The sequence below is a fragment of the Hemicordylus capensis genome, chromosome 2 (assembly GCF_027244095.1).
Source record: "Hemicordylus capensis ecotype Gifberg chromosome 2, rHemCap1.1.pri, whole genome shotgun sequence".
In the NCBI taxonomy this organism is placed as follows: Eukaryota; Metazoa; Chordata; class Lepidosauria; order Squamata; family Cordylidae; genus Hemicordylus; species Hemicordylus capensis.
In genome coordinates, this window is record NC_069658.1 from 258945404 (window position 1) to 258968830 (window position 23427).

At 45.5% G+C, this 23427-nt stretch overlaps 1 protein-coding gene across 1 annotated transcript; it reads right to left on the bottom strand.

Moving 5' to 3' along the window:
• Positions 1-1094: 1094 nt before the first annotated feature.
• Positions 1095-15205, bottom strand: LOC128341921 (nuclear factor 7, brain-like). The gene is made up of 5 exons (XM_053288576.1): positions 14539-15205; positions 10144-10239; positions 6627-6860; positions 5528-5550; positions 1095-1926 (listed from the first exon to the last, which is right to left on the bottom strand). Exons 1-5 carry the CDS (start codon positions 15178-15180, stop codon positions 1608-1610), a joined length of 1314 nt encoding a protein of 437 aa, XP_053144551.1. The 5' UTR covers positions 15181-15205; the 3' UTR covers positions 1095-1607.
• Positions 15206-23427: the final 8222 nt, after the last annotated feature.

Genomic DNA, 23427 nt, shown 5'->3' on the forward strand with positions numbered 1-23427 from the left:
CTAGTTCAGAAGATTTAGAGAAAGAGCATGCAGTAGCTGCAGAAGCAGCCTCTCTAATAAAACGCTTGGTGTCCGTCCATGGACGGACACCAAGCGTGTGTCCGTGCCTCCCTGCCCTGTTCTGCGCCTGCGCGAAGCGCAGGCGCAGAACAGGGCAAGGGAGACACGCTCGCCGGTACCTGGCAGCCATCTTGGGCGGCCAGAAGCGGCCGCCCCGAAGAAGCCGGAAAACCGGCGCTGGGATAAACTGGGCGAGGCAGCGGCAGAGCCGCTGCCTCGGCCAAAAGAGACGGAGGCCGGGGGCGGAGCGGAGCGGAGGCCACTTAAATATTTTTTAAAAGGCACCCACAGCCGACGCCGCCGACCCTCCCTCCCAGCTGACCCCCCCTCCCTCCCTCATTAAGGGCCAAATCGGCCCAGCCACTTGCCCCCGCAGCTTCCGCCGCCGACCAACCGCCCGCCCACCCAGCTGCCAATACCTCCTTGCCCCCGGAACACGTCCTCCGCTTGATCCGCTGCTCAATTAACAGAAGGAGAGAGGTGCTCGCATGCAGAGCTCCACTCTCTATAAAGTCTCTTCCCGAACTGGCGGTTTGGGCGGCAAGGACGCAAAGCGCCAGTTCAGGAAGAGACTTTATAGAGAGTGGAGCTCTGCATGCGAGCACCTCTCTCCTTCTGTTAATTGAGCAGCGGATCAAGCGGAGGACGTGTTCCGGGGGCAAGGAGGTATTGGCAGCTGGGTGGGCGGGCGGTTGGTCGGCGGCGGAAGCTGCGGGGGCAAGTGGCTGGGCCGATTTGGCCCTTAATGAGGGAGGGAGGGGGAATGGCAGCGGGGGGACAGGAGAGCCGTTACTAGGGCCCGTTGTTCAACGGGCCAAAATTAACTAGTTCTATAAATAAAACTTTACTTAATATTCTGAGTCTGAAATATGGTGCCAGAGGACAGTGCTGCATGAAACAATGGGAGTTGTACTCCCACAACATCTGGGGCCCATACTGAACCCCTGTAGCCTTCTGTCTTTGCTCCAAGGAACATTATAGTCACATGCTGAGCTCCTTGGAGGAAATGCAAGTAACAAACAGAATGCTTAATGCTGACTTTAAGCTTTAATTTTATTTATTAAACCATAAAAGGAAAACCTAGAGAGCATTCAGTGAATGGACACACATTTTGTTTGCACCAAATGACAGCCCCACACTACATCGCTAATGAGGCCTTTGTGGCCAGAGTCTTCCAATAGCCTCACAGAGAAGAAAAATTGGCTCAAGTCAGCAACAGGAAAATCAATCAGAAAGCAATGACAGCTTTATGAAGAGTCCTTGGACATGCTGTCACCCAACGTGTTGCTGCCACCATTCTCAGAAAGATGACTGAAGGATCTAATTCCATCATTTGTGGGGGTTTTCTGTAACTTTCAGAAGATTCCCTTACATTAAAAGCTCAACTCAAGCAACCTTAACAGGGGAATTACAGAATCAATGAATCTCAGAGCAACAGTTCCATGACAGACCACCGTTTTGTTAAGGCCACTAGGACCAGTCTCCTCTGAAGTGGGGTGTGCAGTTCAGTTCCACCTGGTGGTTCATCAGGGTAGTAAAGGGCAAGTTCAGTTCAGTGGGCTGGGCTTGATGTTTTCTAACATTTCCTTCCAAGCCTGAAAGTTCAATGAGTCCTTGAATTCTTCGAGGACCAGTTCCACTGGTATCACGTTATCACTTTCGGTCTCCTTTTCTTCATCTTCATCAGCCACATAATCCTCATCCTCTTCATCTTCCACATCATCCTCCACACCTTCCTTTGCTTCCTCTCTATGTTCAGTTGCCTTTTCAGACTTCTCATCAGACTCCTCCTCCTCCTCCACACAGATGCCGTTCTCCTGTGCTTCCTCCTGGGATACTTCTCGACTCTGTGGGTACTTCTTGAGTCTGCAGGGGGAAAAGGAATGTACTAAGAACAACCCCTCGGTATCATACTTGCTCTGGCACCTCCCACAGTTAAAAGGCTATTGTCCAACTGTGGGGCAGGACCAATCCCACTCGGGCCTTAGAACTAGTTTCAGAACCTAAAGCCAGGCCTCTGAGTTGGGTTGTGAAGTTTACAGGTCCACTAGAGAGGAGTGCTCCTCCCCAGCCCTGTTTGGCAAAGAACTTTTAACAGGGGCCATCATTTCAATGGAGCAAAGACTGAAGGGCCAGCAGCACCAGATTCACCCTCTATGCTCCTGTAAGCAAAGATGCAGGCTCTTTATGTTGGAGATGCAGCTCCTGCAGGCACCAGCTCTTAGCACCAGCAATCCTATTGGCCACTAGGGGCAGTGGGGAATGGAGATTGTGAGTAATGGATTCCCTTCTGACCACACTCTCTCTAACCCAATCCCCCTTTTCCTCACGTTTCATTCTTCCACCTGAAAGACCACCATCTCTTCTCTCTTCCGCTCTTGATGCAGGTAGGCATGTAGTCCCTCTGATGTACTTCCTAAATAAACTACTTTACTCCATGTCTCCAAATGATATTAATTAGCAGTGCTCTTATTTGTGCACTTCTGCTGCAGGTGGTGTAAACAAGCTAACCCCTCTGAACTCTTAACACATTAACCCCAGTTACCCAGGTTCTTCTGACTTCCATAACATAGCAAGCTGCCTTATACTGAGTCAGACCATTGGCCCATCTAGCTCATGGGAAACCCACTTTTTTAGAGTTTATAATGACGCACAGCCTAGCCAGGTTTTTGTACCACCTTTGATGTGTTACTCTGTTGGCCCCCGATTACTCCTGCAGAAATAATGAATCTAATAGGCCATTTAAAAATTGGAAAAGCCCCTGGTCCGGACCTTATTCTTCCCGAACTATTAAAAGCTAATATAGAATGGTGGGCCTCAGTTTTAGCCAATTTATTTACATCTATTAACAGCACAGGAATTATATGAGCAATGGAAAACAGCAATAGTTGTTCCCATATTTAAAAATGGTTCCCATTTGGATCTATCTAACTATAGGCCCATAAGCTTGCTGTCCGTGGTTGGTAAGCTATACGCTCTTTATCTATTGGACAAGCTTGAGGCATGGATCTCAGAGAACCAGAGTCTTGGGATTGAGCAAGCAGGTTTTAGAGCAGGCCGCTCTACTCTAGATCATTGTATGATCTTGTATCATCTAGCAAAGAAATACTCTAGTGGCCCTAAAGGCAAACTTTTTGTTGCTTTTATAAATTTAAAACCTGCTTTTGATTTCATTTCCAGACACTTATGGTCCAAACTTGAAAAAACTACAATAGACAAGAGACTGTTATTCCTGTTGCTGCAGCTCTATTCCACATCTTCATTACGGGTTAGGTATGCCACTAATGGGGCTCTAACTGACTTAATTCCTTCTATTCGTAGGGTCAGACAGGGCTGTGTCTTGGCCCCTACATTGTTTAATCTTTTTATTAACAATTTGGCCCAATGTCTGGAAAAGGTGGATTCACATGCACCGAAGCTGTCTGATAAACAAGTGCCGGTGTTATATGCGGATGACGCAGCTGTATTATCTCAGACTAGACTGGGTTTGCAAAGATTGCTGTATGCTTTTGCCTGCTATTGCAACGATAACAAGTTAGTTATTAATTATAAAAAAATCAAAGGTCCTGGTTTTTTCTAAATCCAGGAAAGTATACAAATGGGTAGTAAACCAGAATCATATTGAGCAGGTTTACAAATATATTTAGGCATTTCCCCCCAATATAATCTTAACTGGAATACCCATAGGCTGTCCTCCATCCATATAGCCCGCAAAACTCTTAGTGCCTTCTTACGCTTCTACTATTCTAAAGGAGGCCAGTATATACCTATGGCTCTCCAGGTATTTCGGGCTAAGATTGTGGCTCAATTACTTTTTGGAGCCTCTTTATGGATACAGGGGGTAACGTTTGAATTGGAGTACAGTATATATTCCTAAGAGCGATCTTTGAAGTGCCTAGGTGTGTGCCATATTCTGTTCTTTGCCTGGAATCTGGGTCTTTTTCTATAGTCTGTAAAGCTTGGGAATCTACTTCTGCTAGATGGATTAAACTCTGTTTAGAGATTCGGGAATTTTCTTTTTCCCTGTTACCTATGGTTGGACTCTTATCCAAACCCCTGGCTATCTTATGTAAACAAAATAATGCAATTGGGACTGTCTCCTTCTGAACTACTTACCTTAGAGAATGATAAGGTGAAGGAAATACTGTTTCTACGGTTGCATGACATTGAACGTCAGGAACTTACGTCTTCACCTACCAGGACCTGCTCTTCCCTACATTTTCGGATCCCCCCATGGGAGATAGAGGTGCAAATTATCTAACAACTCTTCACTTCTCCAAGTTTTGGGTTGTGTTTGCTTGGGCTTGCTTAAATGTGCTGCCCTCCTCTTTTGGAAAGGAGGTTCGCTAAGGACTCCTCAGTTAGGGTTTTCTGCCCCTGTGGCTCTGGCCTCCTAGAAACAGTTACCCATGTTTTGTTACACTGCTCTTTGTATCAAGGTGTTAGAGAAGAACTTATTTCCCCCCTGTTAGTTAGATTTCTTGGGAGGTGTGAGCTTTTTTATATACAATATTGTCTTGTGGACACAAGCTGTGAGATCACAAAAGTGGTGGCTAAATTTTTTTATATTGCTATGAGATTAAGGTCTCAATTTTAGGAGCTGTTTTACTGTTTTTAAAGTAATTTATCCTGGATGCTTGTATACTGTTTTATTGTGTGTAACTATCAACTGCTATTTGTGTATATTAGTTATATTTGTTGTTCTGGATTTTATTTTTTTGGCTGGCCAAATGCTGTAATAAAAAAAACTGACTGATTGGCCCATCTAGCACAGGATTGTCTACACTGACTGGCAGCAGCTTCTCCAAGCTTACAGGCAAGAGCCTTCCATCTTGGAGATGCCAGGGAAGGAACTTGGAACCTTCTGCATGCAAGTGCCCTTCCAAGAGCAGCTCTATCCCCTAAGGGGAATATCTTACAGTACTTGCATGCAGCCTCCCAGTCAAATCCAAACCAGGGAAGACCCTGCTTAGCAAAGGGGACAATTCATGCTCACTTCCACAAGCATCTCAGCAATGTGGTGCAGCAACCAGACTGTTAGCTTCAGGTGATACATGCGTCAGGAGCACACACTCTCTGGGAACCTCTGGTTCCTGGCTTACCGAATTGGCGGTGGTCATGTGAACCTGCCCAGTGTTGGAACAAGGATTGTGGAGATTGGTTCAAATCCCAGCTTACCTTATGGATAACCACACATGCTGTCTCAAGCTCCTTGGTGGAAGGGTGGGATAAAAATGTCATAAGTACAATGCTGTGAAAAACACATACCATGTCTACTCAGAAGCAAGTCCCACTGAGCTCAATGGGTCTTACTCCCTAGTAAGCATTCATTGGATTGCAGGCTTAGACAGTCTTTCAGTTGGGGAGGAGGACCAAGGGGTTTCAGTCAAGTGTTTCCCAGAAGAGAAAGGTGTTGAGAAGATGACTAATTAGAGGGTGAAATATGCACACACAAAAACACACTTACTCATCCATCAGCTCTCTGAATCCCTACAAGAAAGGAAAACAGATTGAAGTGTATTTATAATTTCCCTTGCCAGTTTGAAAGGATTGAATATATAGCTTCAAATGCGAGAGCAAAGCAATATTAGTTCTTAGGTACCTACAGAGTAAACAACATATGAACTCAATTATGACACTCCAACTCACTGCAATTTTCATAAGACAGTTTGCAGAAAAATAATACTATACTAACAACTAAGTTAAAGAATTAAGTAGTCAGTGGCTAGAACAAGCAAACTTATAATGGAATGCATAATAGGTTAAGTTTCTATTAAAAGAAATCATTGCTCGTTGCCAAAGACCATGACCAAAAATTGCGTGTATGTAGTAGGACAGAGCCAGAGCTGAACATAGACCAGAGACCCGAGTTCAAATGTCTGGTCACCCCAAAGTTCTCTGGGTGGTCCTAGGCTAGCTACTCCATCTCAAACTTAGCTACCTCACTGGGTGGTTGTGAGGATAAAAAGGGGAGCATATGTCCAGCACACCCAGCTCCTTGGGGGAAGAGCAAGATCAATCAATAACATGCTCCGCTGAAAAATGCGGAAATATACCAGAATACTGTAGTCTAGGCAAGCCTGAACAACCACTTAAGTAAATATAATAGGTTTTACAGTATCTCTGGAATACCTGCCATTTTTAATTTCAAGTCAATTCCTTATAATTAGATGGAGTCATCTAGGTAAGACCTTGTCCTTAGATCTATTCCAGCCAACCTCAACCTTTCAAGTATAACAGGCCTTTGAACCAAGCCTGATATACAGGGCCTCTTAATTACAGTGACCTCTGTAAACTGTTTCCAGAGGTATGCCAGAACTAGGTCTTTTAAGGCTAGATATAACCCATACAAGTTCTCTCTGGAAGTGTCAGCCATCTTAAATTAGAGCTCATCACCAGTAATGAGCTTTTCAACCATCTTTCTCCTAGACAGTTCAAGAACCCTCCAGAACCCTTATTGCCAAATACCAATGGGATTTCATGCTCTGCAGACCTGGCTCTGAAAATTCTTTATTCAGTCTTGCAAGTAAATCTCCAGGTAAGTCTCTGATGAAAACTTCTCTTACCTTGAGGAAGGCAATGCGGTCTGAGGTTTCTAGTGCAGCTTTAACCTTGGCAGTTAATTTAGTAAATGACAATGTGGCTTTTTCAAGAAAGCTTAGAGCATCCTCCATCCTCTCCAGGTTCTCGTCCTTCATCTCCTCCACAGTCTTCTTAATGTCTTGTTCCTTCTGGTCCAAGATCTGGTGGAGAACCTCAAATTCATTGGAAATGTGACTCAAAGTGTCTTCAGTGCACTTCTGCAAGTGGTGGAAAACACAAGCCAGCAAGCCATTATTAATGGGAAAGAAAGTAATACTGGTGGGCTTACCATGAAGTCTCTCTCCCCAGTGTATGGAGGGTATCCTTGAATGCAGGTTGTATTCCCTCTTGCTCCCATTGGGCAGGACTAAATTAAAGCAGACTGATGCCCATCATACCCCTGGGTGGCTGAGGCACCTCCCAGTTCTAGGACTGTCTGACAACCATAAGAACAGCCCTGCTGGATCAGGCCCAAGGCAGAGCAGTCCAGCATCCTGTTTCACACAGTGGCCCACCAAGATGCCTCTGAGACAGCCACAGTCAAGAGGTGAGGGCATGCCATCTCCTACAGCTAATTCTGTAGAAGTTTACACAGAGTTGTTTCTCTGTGTAAACTGCCCTGAGCCATTTTTGGAAGGGCGGTATAGAAATCAAATGAATGCATGCATGAATGAACTGGCATTTAGCCTCCAAAGCTGGAGGCGGCCTATAGCCTCTAGAAAGGACCCATTATAGACTTGTCCTCCATGAATTTGCCCAAGCCCCCTTTAAAGCCATCCAGGCTAGTGGCCATCACAACATCCCATGGCAGAGAATTCCATAGATTAATTATGCACTTGGTGAAAAAGTACTTCCTTTGCTCCAGACCCTGATCATTTTGGTTACCCTGCTCTGCACCTTTTCCAGTTCTACAATTAGGGCCGGTGCTAGGGGTTCTGGCACCGCCCCCACCCCCACCCCCACCAACAGCCTATAAATCAGCACACCCACCCATCAGTATTTATTAATTATTATTTCTTGTTTACATAGTCAGACAGGTGTTATTGACTGGTTTGTTTTATCCAGACATCGAGTCCCTCCCAAGGACCTGGGATGGCTGAATTTTATTGTCAATTGTTATATATATATCATCGCAGAATATAGGCTGTTCCTAGTAAAGCTGCTTTTTGTAATTGGCTGATGGTGATTTCTGTGGCTCCTGTAGTGTTGGTGTTCTTCAAGGTCTTTTGGAACTGCACCCAGGGCGCCAATTACCACTGGGATTATTTGGGTCTTTTTCTGCCACAGCCTTTCAATTTGCAGATCTTTGTATTTGGTGATTTTTTCTATTTCTTTTTCTTCTATTCTGCTATCCCCTGGTATTGCTGTGTCGTGCGTATTAATATTAATAATATTTATATTAATTATTATTAGACTATTATATAACATATAATTATTAATATATAATATTAATATATTCCTCCAAGGAGCCCAGAGTGGTGTACTACATACTTAAGTTTCTCCTCACAACAACCCTGTGAAGTAGCTTAGGCTGAGAGAGAAGTGACTGGCCCAGAGTCACCCAGCAAGTATAGCAAAGGCCAAGCTGAAGACAGATTATCCTGGAGAGAATCTTTCTATGCAGTCCCTAAGAGTAGACACCGACTCGACAGCACTTAATCAAAAAATACCCCTCTTGCCCCCAAATCCTTTATGAACTCAGGTTGTTCACACGATGCTACTATTTTTGCTTCAAATTGAATGCTGTAATAAGAACACCGCAGTGAAGGGGTGAATGCATAGGCTGAATAAAAACAAGTATTGAGCAGTAAATATTTAGCATTGTATGAACAGGCTGTCATAGTCCATGCGATCAAAGCAAGCAAAATCAGTTATTTATTTAAAGGGCCTTTGTACAAGAGAAGCAGAGAATGGCCTTTTAGAAATTTTTGGCCCTTGAAGTGACACATTCCCTATGATCTACCAGGTGGTTGATCTGTGAACGTACTTTCATAGTATAAATCCACTTTTTTCTTCCCTCCATTGTGAAAACTGTCCATTTGTTCCTACTCTGTTTCCTGTCCTTCAACCAGTTACCAATCCACACATGAACCTGTCCCCTTATCCCATGACTGCTGAGTTTACTCAAGAGCCTTTGGTGGGGAACTTTGTCAAAAGCTTTTTGGAAGTCCAGGTATACTATGTCAACCGTATCACCTTTATCCACATGCCTGTTGGCGCTCTCAAAGAACTCCAAAAGATTTGGGAGGCAAGACTTGCCCTTGCAGAAGCCATGCTGGTTCTCCATCAGCAAGGCCTTTTCTTCTATATGCTTAACAATTTTGTCCTTAAGTATGCTTTCCATCAGTTTACCTGGCACCAAAGTTAAGCTGTTACAGCCGGTAATTTCCCAGATTTCCTTTTTGAAAACTAGAGTTACATTGGCTGCTTTCCAGTCCTCTGGTACAGAGCCTAATTGTAGGGACAAGTTACATATTTTTGCTAGGAGATCAGCAATTCTCTGTGGCTGCCCAAGGGCTTTGGACTATGCTCCTTGCTGAAATAAGAGCATCTCCTTCTCTGTTTTCACAAAGACCCTCAAGACTCCCCAGTTCTCCAAGCTTTTAATTATAATTTTAATAATCTGTTTTAACTTTTATACTATTTTTATTGTGTCTCATATTTTAATCTGTGTTGACTTTAAATATTTTAAATTTTGTACACTGTCTAGAGTTGTACATATCAGGTGGTATAAAAATATAAATAGATTTCACATTTGAGTTGCTTCAGAATGCTTGGGTGGATGCATTTGGCACTGGTGATCTGTTAATTTTTAGTTTTTCAGGACACTTTAGGACATCTTCAGTTCCTCAGATTGGCCCAGTTTTTCAGCCTCCAAGCCTGAGAAGCTCAGTTCCGGAGTGGGTAGAAAAGGAAGGCTCAATGAGAGAGAAAAACCACTAGAACAGTCAACAGGCACAACAGAACAACTATGGACAATCTACAATATGCAATGATATTTGATAGGACAGGTAGACTAGATTATATCAGAGCATCAGTATTGCAGTGAAAAGAAAAAAGATGCCCCCCCTCAAAGGAAGCCAATTAGTCCAATTGTATAAATCAAAATAGCACACGTATAAACCAAGGGTGTATTGAACAGCCTCCATTCACTGGGGAGAACAATGTTCATGGCAAGTCTACCAACATTACTTTCTCCCCCAGTGTAGGAGGGTATACTTGCATGCGGAACATACCAGAACACTTGTGCCCCACCAAGCTAAATGCAGGCCTCCAGTCATGGTGTATTGTAGCCTTCCAGAAGTTTGACAAGCCCCTACATTTCAGACCCTACACAGTTATTCCTCAGGACCACCCATTTCTCAGGATATCATGAAGCATAAATATGGTGTTTTCAGCCCCCCTCCCCCAATTTGGTATCAATTATATAGGGGCCTTTGTGCCTTCCTGCAAACCTTTCCTCTCAGTAGTGTCCTTTCCCCCTTCCATTTTGTTTTTTACCTCCAGCACGGCAATCTCCTTCCGCTGATAAGATTCATCATCAGTGGCGTCCTTCAAAAGTTCCTCCAGAATACCCAGGTATGGTTCCAGAAGTGCCTGTACAGTAGAGAAATCCAGAACCCTTGAGGATAAATGAATAATTGCCTCCCACAGAAGATCCTGACAACTGGGTGAAGTCAGAACAGAGGACCTACAATTCTGTATTACAACGCATTTAAGCTGTTCTGTAACTAGAAAACATGTTTACCTAGGGACTGCGATAGTTTTAGATCGACCTGTTTTTCCATTGTCAACTTGGAAGGGCACGAGTTAGGCAACTTAAAAGCTTCCCTTTGGCAGACTTTTTTTTTTAAAAAAAAATTTATATCCTGTTCTTCCTCCAAGGAGCCCAGAGCGGTATACTACATACTTAGGTGTCTCCTCACAACAACCCTCTGAAGTAGATTAGGCTGAGAGAGAAGTGACTGGCCCTGAGTCACCCAGCTAGTTTCATGGCTGAATGGGGATTTGAACTTGGGTCTCCCCGGTCCTAGTCCAGCACTCTAACCACTACCCAACACTGGCCCCTTTGATTTGGGGGAGCAGAAGGAAAGAAGAGGCATGTGAAGAATGGGAAGCAAGTGTGTGCTGCAGAGTAGGCAGGAAAGGTAGATAAGGGGAGTGGCTGGGGGAAGGAGAGCAAACATACATGCTGTCAGGGGCTTGGGTGCCGTTATGAGTAAAAAGGAGCATTATCCCAGGCTCCTCTTTTCTCTTCTGGTTCTGTAGGAGAATCTGCCAACATCTTCTGTGCCTTTAATAGTTCTACAAAGAAGCACTTTGCTGGAAACCAGTGGCAGAATCACCATTGGACAAGGGGGGACAAACGTCCCTGAGCCACTAAGGTCAGGGAGTTGCCCCAGCCCCCCTTGCTCCTCCCCCACAGCACCCCCTTGAACTTCCTCTCACACCTACCGGGTGAACAAAGTGCTTGCTGCTTGGGAGCATGACACACAGCCCCATTCCTGCTCCCAGCCCACACTTTTGTTTCTCTCCCTCACTCAGAGCGAGAGAAGGAAAGCACTCAGCCGGGTTACAAAGCACGAGATGGGAAGGAGTGGAGGGCGGGGCACATGGCTGCCCTTCCGGATGCTGGCCATGCTCCTTGTGTTGACACACCCAATATCAACACAAGGGGCATGGCTGGTACATAGTAACCGCTTGTGTCAGCCTAACCCTTGGCAAGCCCCTTATGCCCCTTCTGGCAACCCCAGACAGGGCCCAAATACACCACTTTCTGACAATGCACTCTAAGGCACTGTATTAAATGGGAATGTTTTAAATTTTTAATTGCTGTAATCTTTGAATGTTTTAAATTTTAATTGTTTAACAGTGGGTTTTATTCTTTTTCTATCATGTTTATTTTTGTGAACCACAAAAATAAGGCGTCAGGCTTTATTTTGGAGTAAAACAAACTTTGGAGTCCGTGTTCTCCAATTTCCTTCATCTGTGTGCACAATGAATTCCCCCCACCCACCCACCCCACAACAGTATCAAGGCAGTGCACGTGCACATGCATTTAGAGTAAGCCTTCCTGATTCAACCAGAGTGGGATCTAAAATTAAGTGAGTGGACATCAAAAAAACTTGTGAGCACACACACCTGTGCATGCCTTAGGCTTACAGGTGAAACTCGAAAAATTAGAAAATCGTGCAAAAGTTCATTAATTTCAGTAATGCAAATTAAAAGGTGAAACTGATATATGAGATAGACGCATTACATGCAAAGCGAGATAAGTCAAGCCTTAATTTGTTATAATTGTGATGATCATGGCGTACAGCTCATGAGAACCCCAAATCCACAATCTCAGAAAATTAGAATATTACATGAAACCAATAAAACAAGGATTGAAGAATAGAATAATATCGGACCTCTGAAAAGTATAAGCATGCATATGTATTCAGTACTTGGTCTGGGCCCCTTTTGCAGCAATTACTGCCTCAATGCGGCGTGGCATGGATGCTATCAGCCTGTGGCACTGCTGAGGTGTTATGGAAGACCAGGATGCTTCAATAGCGGCCTTCAGCTCTTCTGCATTGTTTGGTCTCATGTCTCTCATCCTTCTCTTGGCAATGCCCCATAGATTCTCTATGGGGTTCAGGTCAGGCGAGTTTGCTGGCCAGTCAAGCACAGTAATCCCATGGGCATTGAACCAGGTTTTGGTACTTTTGGCAGTGTGGGCAGGTGCCAAGTCAGGTGCCAAGTCCTGCTGGAAAATGATGTCAGCATCCCCATACAGCTCGTCTGCGGAAGGAAGCATGAAGTGCTCCAAAATCTCCTGATAGACGGCTGCATTGACCCTAGACTTAATGAAGCACAGTGGACCAACACCAGCAGATGACATGGCTTCCCAAATCAACACAGACTGTGGAAACTTCACACTGGACTTCAAGCATCTTGCATTGTGTGCCTCTCCATTCTTCCTCCAGACTCTGGGTCCTTGGTTTCCAAACAAGATGCAAAAGTTGCTCTCATCAGAAAAGAGGACTTTGGACCACTGAGCAACAGACCAGTTCTTTTTTTCTTGAGCCCAGGTAAGACGCTTCTGACGTTGTTTGTTGTTCAGGAGCAGCTTGACAAGAGGAATACGACATTTGAAGCCCATGTCCAGGATCCATCTGTGTGTGGTGGCTCTTGATGCACTAACTCCAGCCTCAGTCCACTCCTTGTGAAAGTCCCCAACACTTTTGAATGGCCTTTTCCTGACAATCCTCTCCAGGCTGTGGTCATCCCTGCTGCTTGTGCACCTTTTTCTTCCACACTTTCCCCTTCCACATAACTTTCTATTAATGTGCTTTGATACAGCACTTTGGGAACATCCAACTTCTTTTGCAATTACCTTTTGAGGCTTTCCCTCCTTATGGAGGATGTCAATGATGGTTTTCTGCACAACTCAAGTCAGCAGTCTTTCCCATGATTGTGATTCCTAATGAACCAGACTGAGAGACCATTTAAAGGCTCAGGAACCCTTTGCAGGTGTTATGGATTGATTAGCTGATTGGAGTGGGACACCTGGAGCCTAGACTGTTGAACCTTTTCACAATATTCTAATTTTCTGGGATTGTGGATTTGGGGTTCTCATGAGCTGTACGCCATGATCATCACAATTATAACAAATTAAGGCTTGACTTATCTCGCTTTGCATGTAATGCGTCTATCTCATATATCAGTTTCACCTTTTAATTTGCATTACTGAAATTAATGAACTTTTGCACGATATTCTAATTTTTTGAGTTTCACCTGTAGAAGGAACACGGGTCAGGTGGTTTATAAAATAAATAAATAAAAATAGAAGGCTCTGAGTTATGTTGTCATTCTGCACAAATAGGAAGCCAGCCTCTCCTCCCCGCCAGACCCCATTTGGTATTAGGGTAGAATTCAACTTGCAAAGAAATACAGCTTTTTAAAAAGAAATAGTATCCTGCAGAAACTCAGAAAGTAGGAGGCTTGCTGATTCACATGAACCTCACAGGTTAAAATCAGGTTAGAACAGAACCACCCAGCTGGATCCAGCCCACGGCCTATATCTAGTCCAACATCCTGTGGCCCACAAGATGCCTCTGAGAAGATCATTAGTTCATCCAGCACAGCTACACTGACTGGCAGCAGCTCTCCTGGGTTTCAGATGGCCATCTCCCAGCCCTAACTGGAGATGCCAGGGTTTGAACCCTAGACCTTCAACATGCAAAGCAGATGTTCTTCTACTGAACAGCAGCCCTTCCCCCTCAAGGCCACTGCACCATAACATTTTAAAGTAAGAACAAGTGTGGAAAGTGGAAGCTATTCTAAAACATGCAGTCTTTCTTTTCTGCACAATATATGCAAGTCACAAACATATTTCTCGGCAAGTAGTTTGGGTTACACACTGTCTGGCGCAAAACTGGGTTTTTGTTTTAGTAGTACAGAGTACGGACATATGTTCAAATGGAAGCCAAAAAGCCCTGGAGAAGCCACTACCGGTCTGTGTAGACAACACTGAGCTAGATGGACCAGTGGTCCGATTCGGTATAGGGCAGTGTCTTATATTCTTAAGGTTCAAAGAGTCTTCAAGCAAACTCCCAAGTTGCCCAGAAGGCCAGCCCATTGAATTATGTGCATTTACTCCCAAGTAAGAATGCATGGGACTCCTACCAGCACTTAGCTAAGACTAAGAGTAAGCCCCATTGAACCTTACCCAACAGGACTTGCTCCCTCCCAAGAGGTACACAGACAGACCCTGGACACAGCCTGCAAGTCTAGCTTTGCCCATCCAACTCCACAGCTTCCAAGGGATGAGGGGCGGGGGGGGGGTGGACCAGGCATCTTTTACACCCACCCCGCCCGTTTCCCCGAAAGAAGAAATCAAGGCTATATAACCTGCGCGTCTTCCACAGCATTTCTGGTAGGCAGGAACTCATGCCCTTGATGCTGCGGCAGGTCCCGGCAGATCACGCAGATGGGCACCATGTCCTGGCTGCAGAAGAGTCGGAGCGGCTCCTCATGCTCCGCGCAGAGGCCCACCGTGACCAGAGGAGCCCCCGCCGGCTGCAGCCCTTCTCCCCTGGCGTCGAACTGGAACCGGCGTACCTTCTTGGCGAGGCTCGCCAGCGCTCGGTTGCACGTGAGGCCCGCCAGCTCGAAGGGGCGGCGGCACTCTGGGCACGTCGCCTGGCTTTCCCCTTTGGGGAGGCAGCTGCGCAGGCAAGACAGGCAGAAGTTGTGGCCGCAGCTGAGAATCTGGGGCTCCTGGAAGATGGCCAAGCAGATGGGGCATGTCAGGTCGTCGGCCAGGCTGGAGTCGCTGGACGCCATCCTGCGAAGCGCGGGGCAGTCTGGCTGGGAGCGCTCCTCCTCCTTCTCCTCAGCAAGACAGTCCTTTAAGCAGCAGACGGGGAAAGGGCTCGACTTCAGGCCTCGTCCTTCGACCCAGCCCAAGCTGCGGACGCCTGCTCTGCTTTCTCTGGCAAGCGGAAGTGGCGAGGGGGTAATAGGCGGGCGAGCCCCTCCCTTGGCAGTCATTCTGGTGGGCCAATTGCACCTGTGTGCGGGGAAGATTACGTTTAATTGTTCCCGATGGCAGCTGCCTTTAAGCATCAAGTGCATTCAGCTCATGATCTCTATAAAGTATCCTAAAAGCAAGAACATTCCGGCAAGAAGAAGTCTGGTTGCACTGTATTTACGTGGATCCAAGACTAGGTCCCGCCCAAGTTTTTTGATACTAGAAATCGAGAGGTCGTCTTAAATCCAGAGTCCTGGATTTATGCAGGTATAACCTGTAATTAACTTCGGCTTTTAAGGGAGTCGTCTTAAATTCAGTCATCTTCGATTTGAGTCAACACGGCACCATAAAAGTGTAACCAATGTATTGTGGCCCACACTTTTGCCCAGTTGGTGAAGTAGGTGAAGGGTTAAGGTGGCCAAGCGTCCTGGGTTTTTTTTTTTTAACTCAGTAGGACTTAACTTTTGTCCGAGTTTTGCACTGCATGGCTGCAGCTCCATACACATGCATGCTTCCTTGGGAGTCCCATTGAACTCAGTTGGACTTACTTCTGAGTAGACATGCTCAGTATCAGATTGCATTGTGCAGTTTTATGCATGAGTACTTTGGAGGGTCATGGCTTATTCCCACATAAGCATAGAGGATCTTACTTCCAAGCAAATGTACTGTTTGGGCTTGCATAGAAATATATAGTCTCAAATATATAGTTTGGGCTTGCACAGAAGCTCCTTATTAGCATGACTTAAAGTAAGGTAATGTGTGCCATCAAGTCGATTTAGACTTCTGGTGCCCACAGAGCCCTGTGGTTTTCTTTGGCAGAATACAGGAGGGGTTTACCATTGCCTCCTCCCGCGCAGTGTGAGATGATGCCTTTCAGCAACTTCCTATATCACTGCTGCCTGGTATAGTACCAGCAGGGATTCAAACCAGCAACCTTCTGCTTGTTAGTCAAGCTTTTCCCTGCTGCGCCGTAGCAAGCATAAATTGTCCCTTTTGCTAGGCAGGGTTCATCTTGGTTTACATTTAGATGGGTTACTATATGTTCAGCATTGTCTATTATAAGATATTTCCCTTAGGGGATGGGGCTGTAGCTCAGCGGCCTCAGGTTCCATCCCTGGGAGATACTCCAGGCTGCTCCAAGCACAGCCTTAAGGACTCTGCAGAGTTGACAACAGAAACTAGAATAGACCCATGATCCAATATGCTCTAAATGGGTGTCTGTCCATCACGGTTCATAAGAGGCAGGACCCCACCCCTCTGTATGAGGTTGACTGATTATATGGAGTGAGCATTGTGCAGTGGCTAAAGTGTAAATTGTGCAGTGGCTACCGAAAACAGGTTTAGATCATTGCTTAGTCCATCAAGTCTGGACCTTTTGAGACTAGGCACAGAGGGGTTCTCAGGCTTGGATCCCCAGAGGCTGTCATACTGCAACTCATAACATCTCAGTCAGCCTTTGGACACTGGGGCTGAGGGATCCCTGGTCTAGGGCTGTGATTGCCAGATGTTGCTGAACTTGTGGCTGGGGATGCTGGGAGTTGTAGTTCAGCAACATCTGGCAGACCCCATGTTAAGAACCACTAGTCTAGGGCAAGGCTGCATAACTTCACTCCTCGTTCAGATGTTAAAACTACAATTCCCATTATCCCTGTTGACTGCTGTGGATAGGGATGATGGGGGTTGTACTCTGAGGATAGCTGGAGGATCAAATTTATGCAGTCCTGGTCTAGGGCTTCCTTAGTGCAACAGGTGATGATGCGCAAATGTGAATAATCGAGTCTCATCTTTCACATATCATCTCAGACACAACACCTTCACCCTGCCACTCATCAACTTCCAAAAGGGATGTTCATCATTTAAGATGTGGTCAGCTCAAAGGTCCCAGCCACCCAGACCATTTCTTGCCCCTTGTTGAGAGGTAGCAATTCAGGATTGTCTTGGCAGCTGAAATACATGCTACAAATGTGAACATGGAAATTAAAAAACCCACAAAGTAACACCAAGCCAGCCCAAAGCAGCTAATCTGTTGTAGGAATGCTGGCTGGTATTATCCTCAATTTTGTCCACTGAAACATCAATGAGGAAGTGAAAGACACTGAAAAGGAAGTCAGGGGCTTAGATTAACCCAAGTTCAAATTTGGGCTATAGAAAACAAGATGAGGCAGTTACTCAGCACAGTGCCAGCAGAGATCCACATTTTTAGTGTAGAGGACACTACTACTTTACTAAGCACATCACTGACAAATGGCTAAAAAAATATCAGGGAGTCAAAGGTGTACACCTGAAGCCTCGGGCATCTAGACAGAACAATCTCGTTGTGATGAGAGCATGCTGAAGGTCAAATCCCAATGCCTTCCATGGAGCAACTGCTCAGAGACTACAGCTGCCCCGGAACCGATGCCTTTATTTATTTATTTGTTTGTTTGTTTATTCATTCATTATTTATTTATTTATTTATTATTTAAAATTTTATACCACCCTTCCAAAAGGCTCAGGGCAGTTTACATTAAAACACCATTAAAATCAATTAAAAATCAAAACAGAAATTATAAAACAGCATATAACAATGATTAATTAAAACAACATAAAACAATTAAATAGCCAGAACAATTTAAAAACAAGTTTTAAAAAGCTGAGAAAGCTTGGTTGAAGAGATGTGTTTTCAGAATTTATTAAAAATGGCAAGAGATGGGGAGGCTCATATCCCAGCAGGGAGTGCATTCCACAATCTTGGGGCAGCAACCAAATGAGTTGGTGGCAACTGGAGACGGACCTCCCCAAGTGACCTCAATGGGCAGTGGGGCTCATAGCAAAAAAGGTGCTCTCTTAAATACCCAGGGCGTAAGCTATTCAGGGCTTTTAAAGTTATAACTAGCTCTTTGTATTTTGCCCTGAAACCTATTGGCAGCCAGTGTAGATCCATCAACAGAGGAGTAATGTGGTCTGGAAGTTACCAACAAATGTACCACTGTTTTGAGGTCATTGATCTTGAGAAACGGGCATAGCTGGCGTATCAGCCAAAGCTGATAGAAAGCACCCCTGGCCACCACCTCAACCTGAGAAACCAGGGAGAGGTGTGAATCCAGAAGTACTCCTAGACTACAAACCTGTTCCTTTTGGGGAATTGTGACCCCATCTAGAACAGGTAGATCAAAATCGTCTCTAGAGTTCTGACCCCGCACAATAAGTACCTCTGTCTTATCTGGATTCAGTTTCAGTTTATTCTCCCTCATCCAGCCCATTACTGCTTCCAGGCAGGCATTTAGGGAGGATATGCCAACTCCAGAAAAAGTTGACATGGAGAAGTAGATTTGGGTGTCATCAGCGTACTGGTAACGTCCAGCTCCAGATCCCCTGATGATCTCTCCCAGCGGTTTCATGTAGATGTTAAAAAGCATTGGAGAGAGTATGGAGCCTTGAGGGACACCATACTTAAGCTCAGATTTTGAAGAGCAACAGTCTCCAATCGACACCATCTGGAATCTATCCAAGAGGTAGGAGCGGAACCACTGTAAAACAGTGCCTCCCACCCCCAACCCCCTCAGACATTCCAGAAGGATACTATGGTCGATAGTATCGAAAGCTGCCGAGAGATCCAAGAGGACCAACAGAGTCACACTTCCTCTGTCCATTGCCAATTGGAGATCATCCATCAGGCCAACCAAGGCAGTCTCCACCCCACAGCCCGCCCGAAAACCAGTTTGAAATGGGTCTAGATAATCAGTTTCCTCCAAGACCGCCTGGAGCTGAGAGGCCACCATCCTCTCAATTACCTTGCCCAGCCATGGGAGGTTGGAAACTGGCCTATAATTGCTCAACTCTGAAGGATCTAACGCAGGCTTCTTTAGAAGAGGTCTAATGATTGCCTCCTTAAGACAAGGAGGCATCCTGCCCTCCCTCAGAGAAGCATTTATGATTTCCACCAGGCCACCTAAAATAGCCTCCCTGCTAGACTGAACAAGCCCTGTTGGGCAACGATCAAGAGACCAAGTGGTAGGCCTCATCGCCCCAAGGAGCTTGTCCGCATCCTCAGGAGTCACAGACTGAAACCAATCCAGTCGAATCACATAAGAAGAGTAATTGGACACCTCCAGTTCAGACATCAAATTAATTGTGGAGTCTCCATCTAAGTCGGCCCGAATCCGATTTTATCTCCAAAAAAATTCTTTAAACACATCACAGTGGGTAACTGATGATTCCAGAATCTGATTCAAAGTGGGGTGGGGGCAGATACTAGTCCCCTTACAACCCTGAATAACTCCGCTGGACGTGAACTCACAGAGGCAATACAGACAGAAAAGAACCGCTTTAAAGCATAGATCTTTAAATGTGCTCCATATTGTAATATGTCAGATTCAAGTTGACTCCTTCTCCACTTGTGCTCCAGTTGTCCACTTTGCCGCTTCAGCCCCCGCAGACCTTCTGTATACCAAGGGGCCAATTTTGAAGTGGGTCGGAGGGGACGCTTAGGAGCAACTGTGTCCTTTATTGGCAGAACCCACACAGAACTCTGGCCAGTAAGCCACCTCCTAGTACTCATTAAGAGATTCCTGTATTATACTACTAAGGAGGCCATTCTGAGTGGTCAGGATCTTCAACAGCTCAGAGAGAATTTGGCTTAGGTCTATGACAATGAAGTTGAACTCAGGGATGCCCTACATGTTGGAGCACAATTCCCATCATCCTCAGCCACAAAGGCCTTTGCAGTTGGAGATTAAGGGTGTGACAATAGACTCATTCACATGTGATGCTGAACACAGATACAGAAATACACTTCCTATTTCTACCATGCATTTGAAGGATCTGTATCAGGTTTACTTTTAAAGTGTACCCAGGTACAGTTATTCACACAAGTGTGTATGTAATCACAAATAGCTGTACAGTCATATAGCATAATGTCAGAATCAGGCTAATATGTTGTAATAGAAGCAACAACAGTGAGGTCATAAGAACATAAGAACAGCCCTGCTGGATCAGGCCCAAGGCCCATCTTGTCCAGCATCCTGTTTCGCACAGTGGCCCACCAGATGCCGCTGGAAGCCACTGACAGGAGTTGGGGGCGTGCCCTCTCTCCTGCCATTACTCCCCTGCAACTGGTACTCAGAGGCACCCTGCCCTTGAGGCTGGAGGTGGCCCACAGCCCTCCGACTAGTAGCCATTGATAGACCTCTTCTCCATGAAGTCATCCAAACCCCTCTTAAAGCCATCCAGGTTGTTGGCTGCCACCACATCCTGTGGCAGAGAGTTCCACAAGTGGATCACGCGTTGTGTGAAAAAGTACTTCCGTTTGTTGGTCCTAGACCTCCTGGCAATCAATTTCATGGAGTGACCCCTGGTTCTAGTGTTGTGTGAGAGGGAAAAGAATCTCTCTCTCCCCACTTTCTCCATGCCATGCATGATTTTATAGACCTCTATCATGTCTCCCTGCAGTCATCTTTTTTCTAAACTAAAAAGCCCCAGGTGTTGTAGTCTTGCCTCATAAGAAAGGTGCTCTAGGCCCCTGATCATCTTGATTGCCTTCTTCTGTACCTTCTCCAGTTCAACAATGTCCTTTTTAATATGTGGTGACCAGAATTCTACGCAGTACTCCAAGTGTGGTTGCACCATAGTTTTGTATAAGGGCATTATAATGTTAGCCATTTTCTTTTCAATCCCCTTTCCCTAGCATGGAATTTGCCTTTTTCACAGCTACCGCACATTGAATCAACACTTTCAATGAGCTGTCAACCACAACCCCAAAATCCCTCTCCTGGTCCGTCACCGACAGCTCAGATCCCATCAGCATATACTTGAAGTTGGGGTTTTTCGTCCCAATGTGCATCACTTTACACTTGCTAACATTGAACCGCATTTGCAATTTTGTCGCCCACTCCCCCAGTTTGGAGAGATCCTTTTGGAGCTGCTCACAATCTGTTTCGGATTTCACTACCCGGAAGAGTTTGGTATCATCTGCAAATCTGGCCACATTGCTGCTTACCCCTGTTTCTAGATCATTTATGAATAAATTAAAAAGCACCGGTCCCAGTACAGATCCCTGGGGGACCCCACTTCTTACTTCCCTCCATTGTGAAAACTCTCCATTTATCCCTACCCTCTGTTTCCTGTCTTTCAACCAGTTAGCAATCCACACATGGACTTGTCCCTTTATCCCATGACAGCTAAGTTTCCTCAGGAGTCTTTGATGAGGAACTTTGTCAAAAGCTTTTTGGAAGTCCAGGTAGACTATGTCAACTGGATCACCTCGATCCACACACTCGTTGACACTCTCAAAGAAGTCCAAAAGGTTGGTGAGGCAAGATTTACCTTTGCGGAAGCCATGCTGGCTCACTCCCAGCAGGGCCTGTTCTTCTAGGTGCTTTACAATTTTATCCTTGAGGATGCTTTCCATCAATTTGCCTGGAACAGACGTTAGGCTAACCGGCCTGTAATTTCCCGGATCGCCCCTGGATCCCTTTTTGAAAATCGGTATTACATTTGCTACTCTCCAGTCCTCTGGTACAGAGCCCGATTTCAGGGATGTTAAATATTTTAGCAAGGAGGTCAGCAATTTCACATTTGAGTTCTTTGAGGACTCTTGGATGGATGCCATCCGGCCCTGGTGATTTGTTAGCTTTCAGTTTTTCCAGACAGTTTAGTACATCATCCCTTGTCACTTCTATCTGACTCAGCTCTCTAACCTCCATCCCTAAAAAGCCTGGTTCAGGAACAGGTATATGCTCAGTATCCTCTGCCATGAAGACAGACGCAAAGAACTCATTCAGTTTCTCTGCAACCTCCATATCCTCCTTAATAATCCCTTTTACTCCCTCATTGTCTAATGGCCCAACCGCCTCCCTGGCAGGTTTCCTGCTTCTGATGTACTTAAAGAAGTTTTTGTTATTCCCCTTGATACTTTTGGCTAAATGTTCCTCAAACTCTCTTTTTGCCTCCCTTATTGTCACCTTGCATTTCTTTTGCCAGGGTTTGTGTTCCTTTCTGTTCTCTTCGTTTGGACAGGCCTTCCAATTTCGGAAGGAAGTCTTCTTCCCTTTTATGGCTTCCTTGACAGTACCCGTTAGCCATGCTGGCATCCTCCTGGACTTAGTGGTACCTTTCCTCCTTTTGGGTATACAGTCTAACTGGGCTTCTAGTATTGTGGTTTTGAGTAAACTCCATGTACTCTGGAGCGAAGTGACTCTCCTGATTTTCCCCCTCAGCTTTCTTTTCACCATAATCACCCATAATTACAGCCCTGCCTCTCCTTGATGCCTCCCTGATTTCCTCCTGCATCTCCCAGTCACTGTCGGCATTTTGATCCGGAGGGCGATAGCACGTCCCCAGTAGCACGATTCCTTTCCGGCCTTTAGTCACCCACAGGGTTTCTGTGGAGGACTCCAGTCCACTTAGGTTTTCTAGCTTGTTAGATTCTATCCCTTCTCTAACATACAGTGCTACCCCTCCTCCAAGGCGCCCCTCCCTGTCCTTTCTATAGAGTTTATACCTGGGACAACAGTGTCCCACCGGTTCTCACTGTTCCACCATGTTTGTTATGCCCACTATGTCTATTTCTGCGTTAGCAACCAAGCACTCCAGCTCACCCATCTTGGCTCGGAGGCTTCTGGCATTGGCATACAAGCACCTATACACTGAATTTCTCTCCTGATGTATGCTATTCTTTTGACTCATTGACCTGCTGGCACAGGCTCCCGTCTGCTCTTTATGTGGTTCTGCTCCGTCCCCTTCTGTTTTATTTGAATTCTTTGCAGCCTCACACTTTAAAAGATGGCTTTTGCCAAACGGGATACTGCCCAGCTCCCATCGCCTGTTCCCCAGGTGTCATTTTAAAAGCTGCTCTGCAACCTTTTTGATTTTAAGCGCCAGCAGTCTGGTTCCATCTTGGTTCAAGTGCAGCCCGTCCCTTTTGTACAGGCCTTGCTTGCCCCAAAATGTGTCCCAGTGCCTAACAAATCTAAACCCCTCCTCCCGGCACCAACGTTTAGAGGAAGAACAGGAAGTGAACGGGCAGAGTGAGTAGTTCAGAAGATTTAGAGAAAGAGCATGCAGTAGCTGCAGAAGCATTTTATAAATAAAACTTTACTTAATATTCCAGGTCTGAAATACAGTGCAAGAGGATAGCGCTGCATGAAACAATGGGAGTTGTACTCCCACAACATCTGGGGCCCAAGTTAGAGAACCCCTGTAGCCTTCTGTCCTTGCTCCAAGGAACATTATAGTCACATGCTGAGCTCCTTGGAGGAAATGCAAGTCACAAATAGAATGCTTAATGC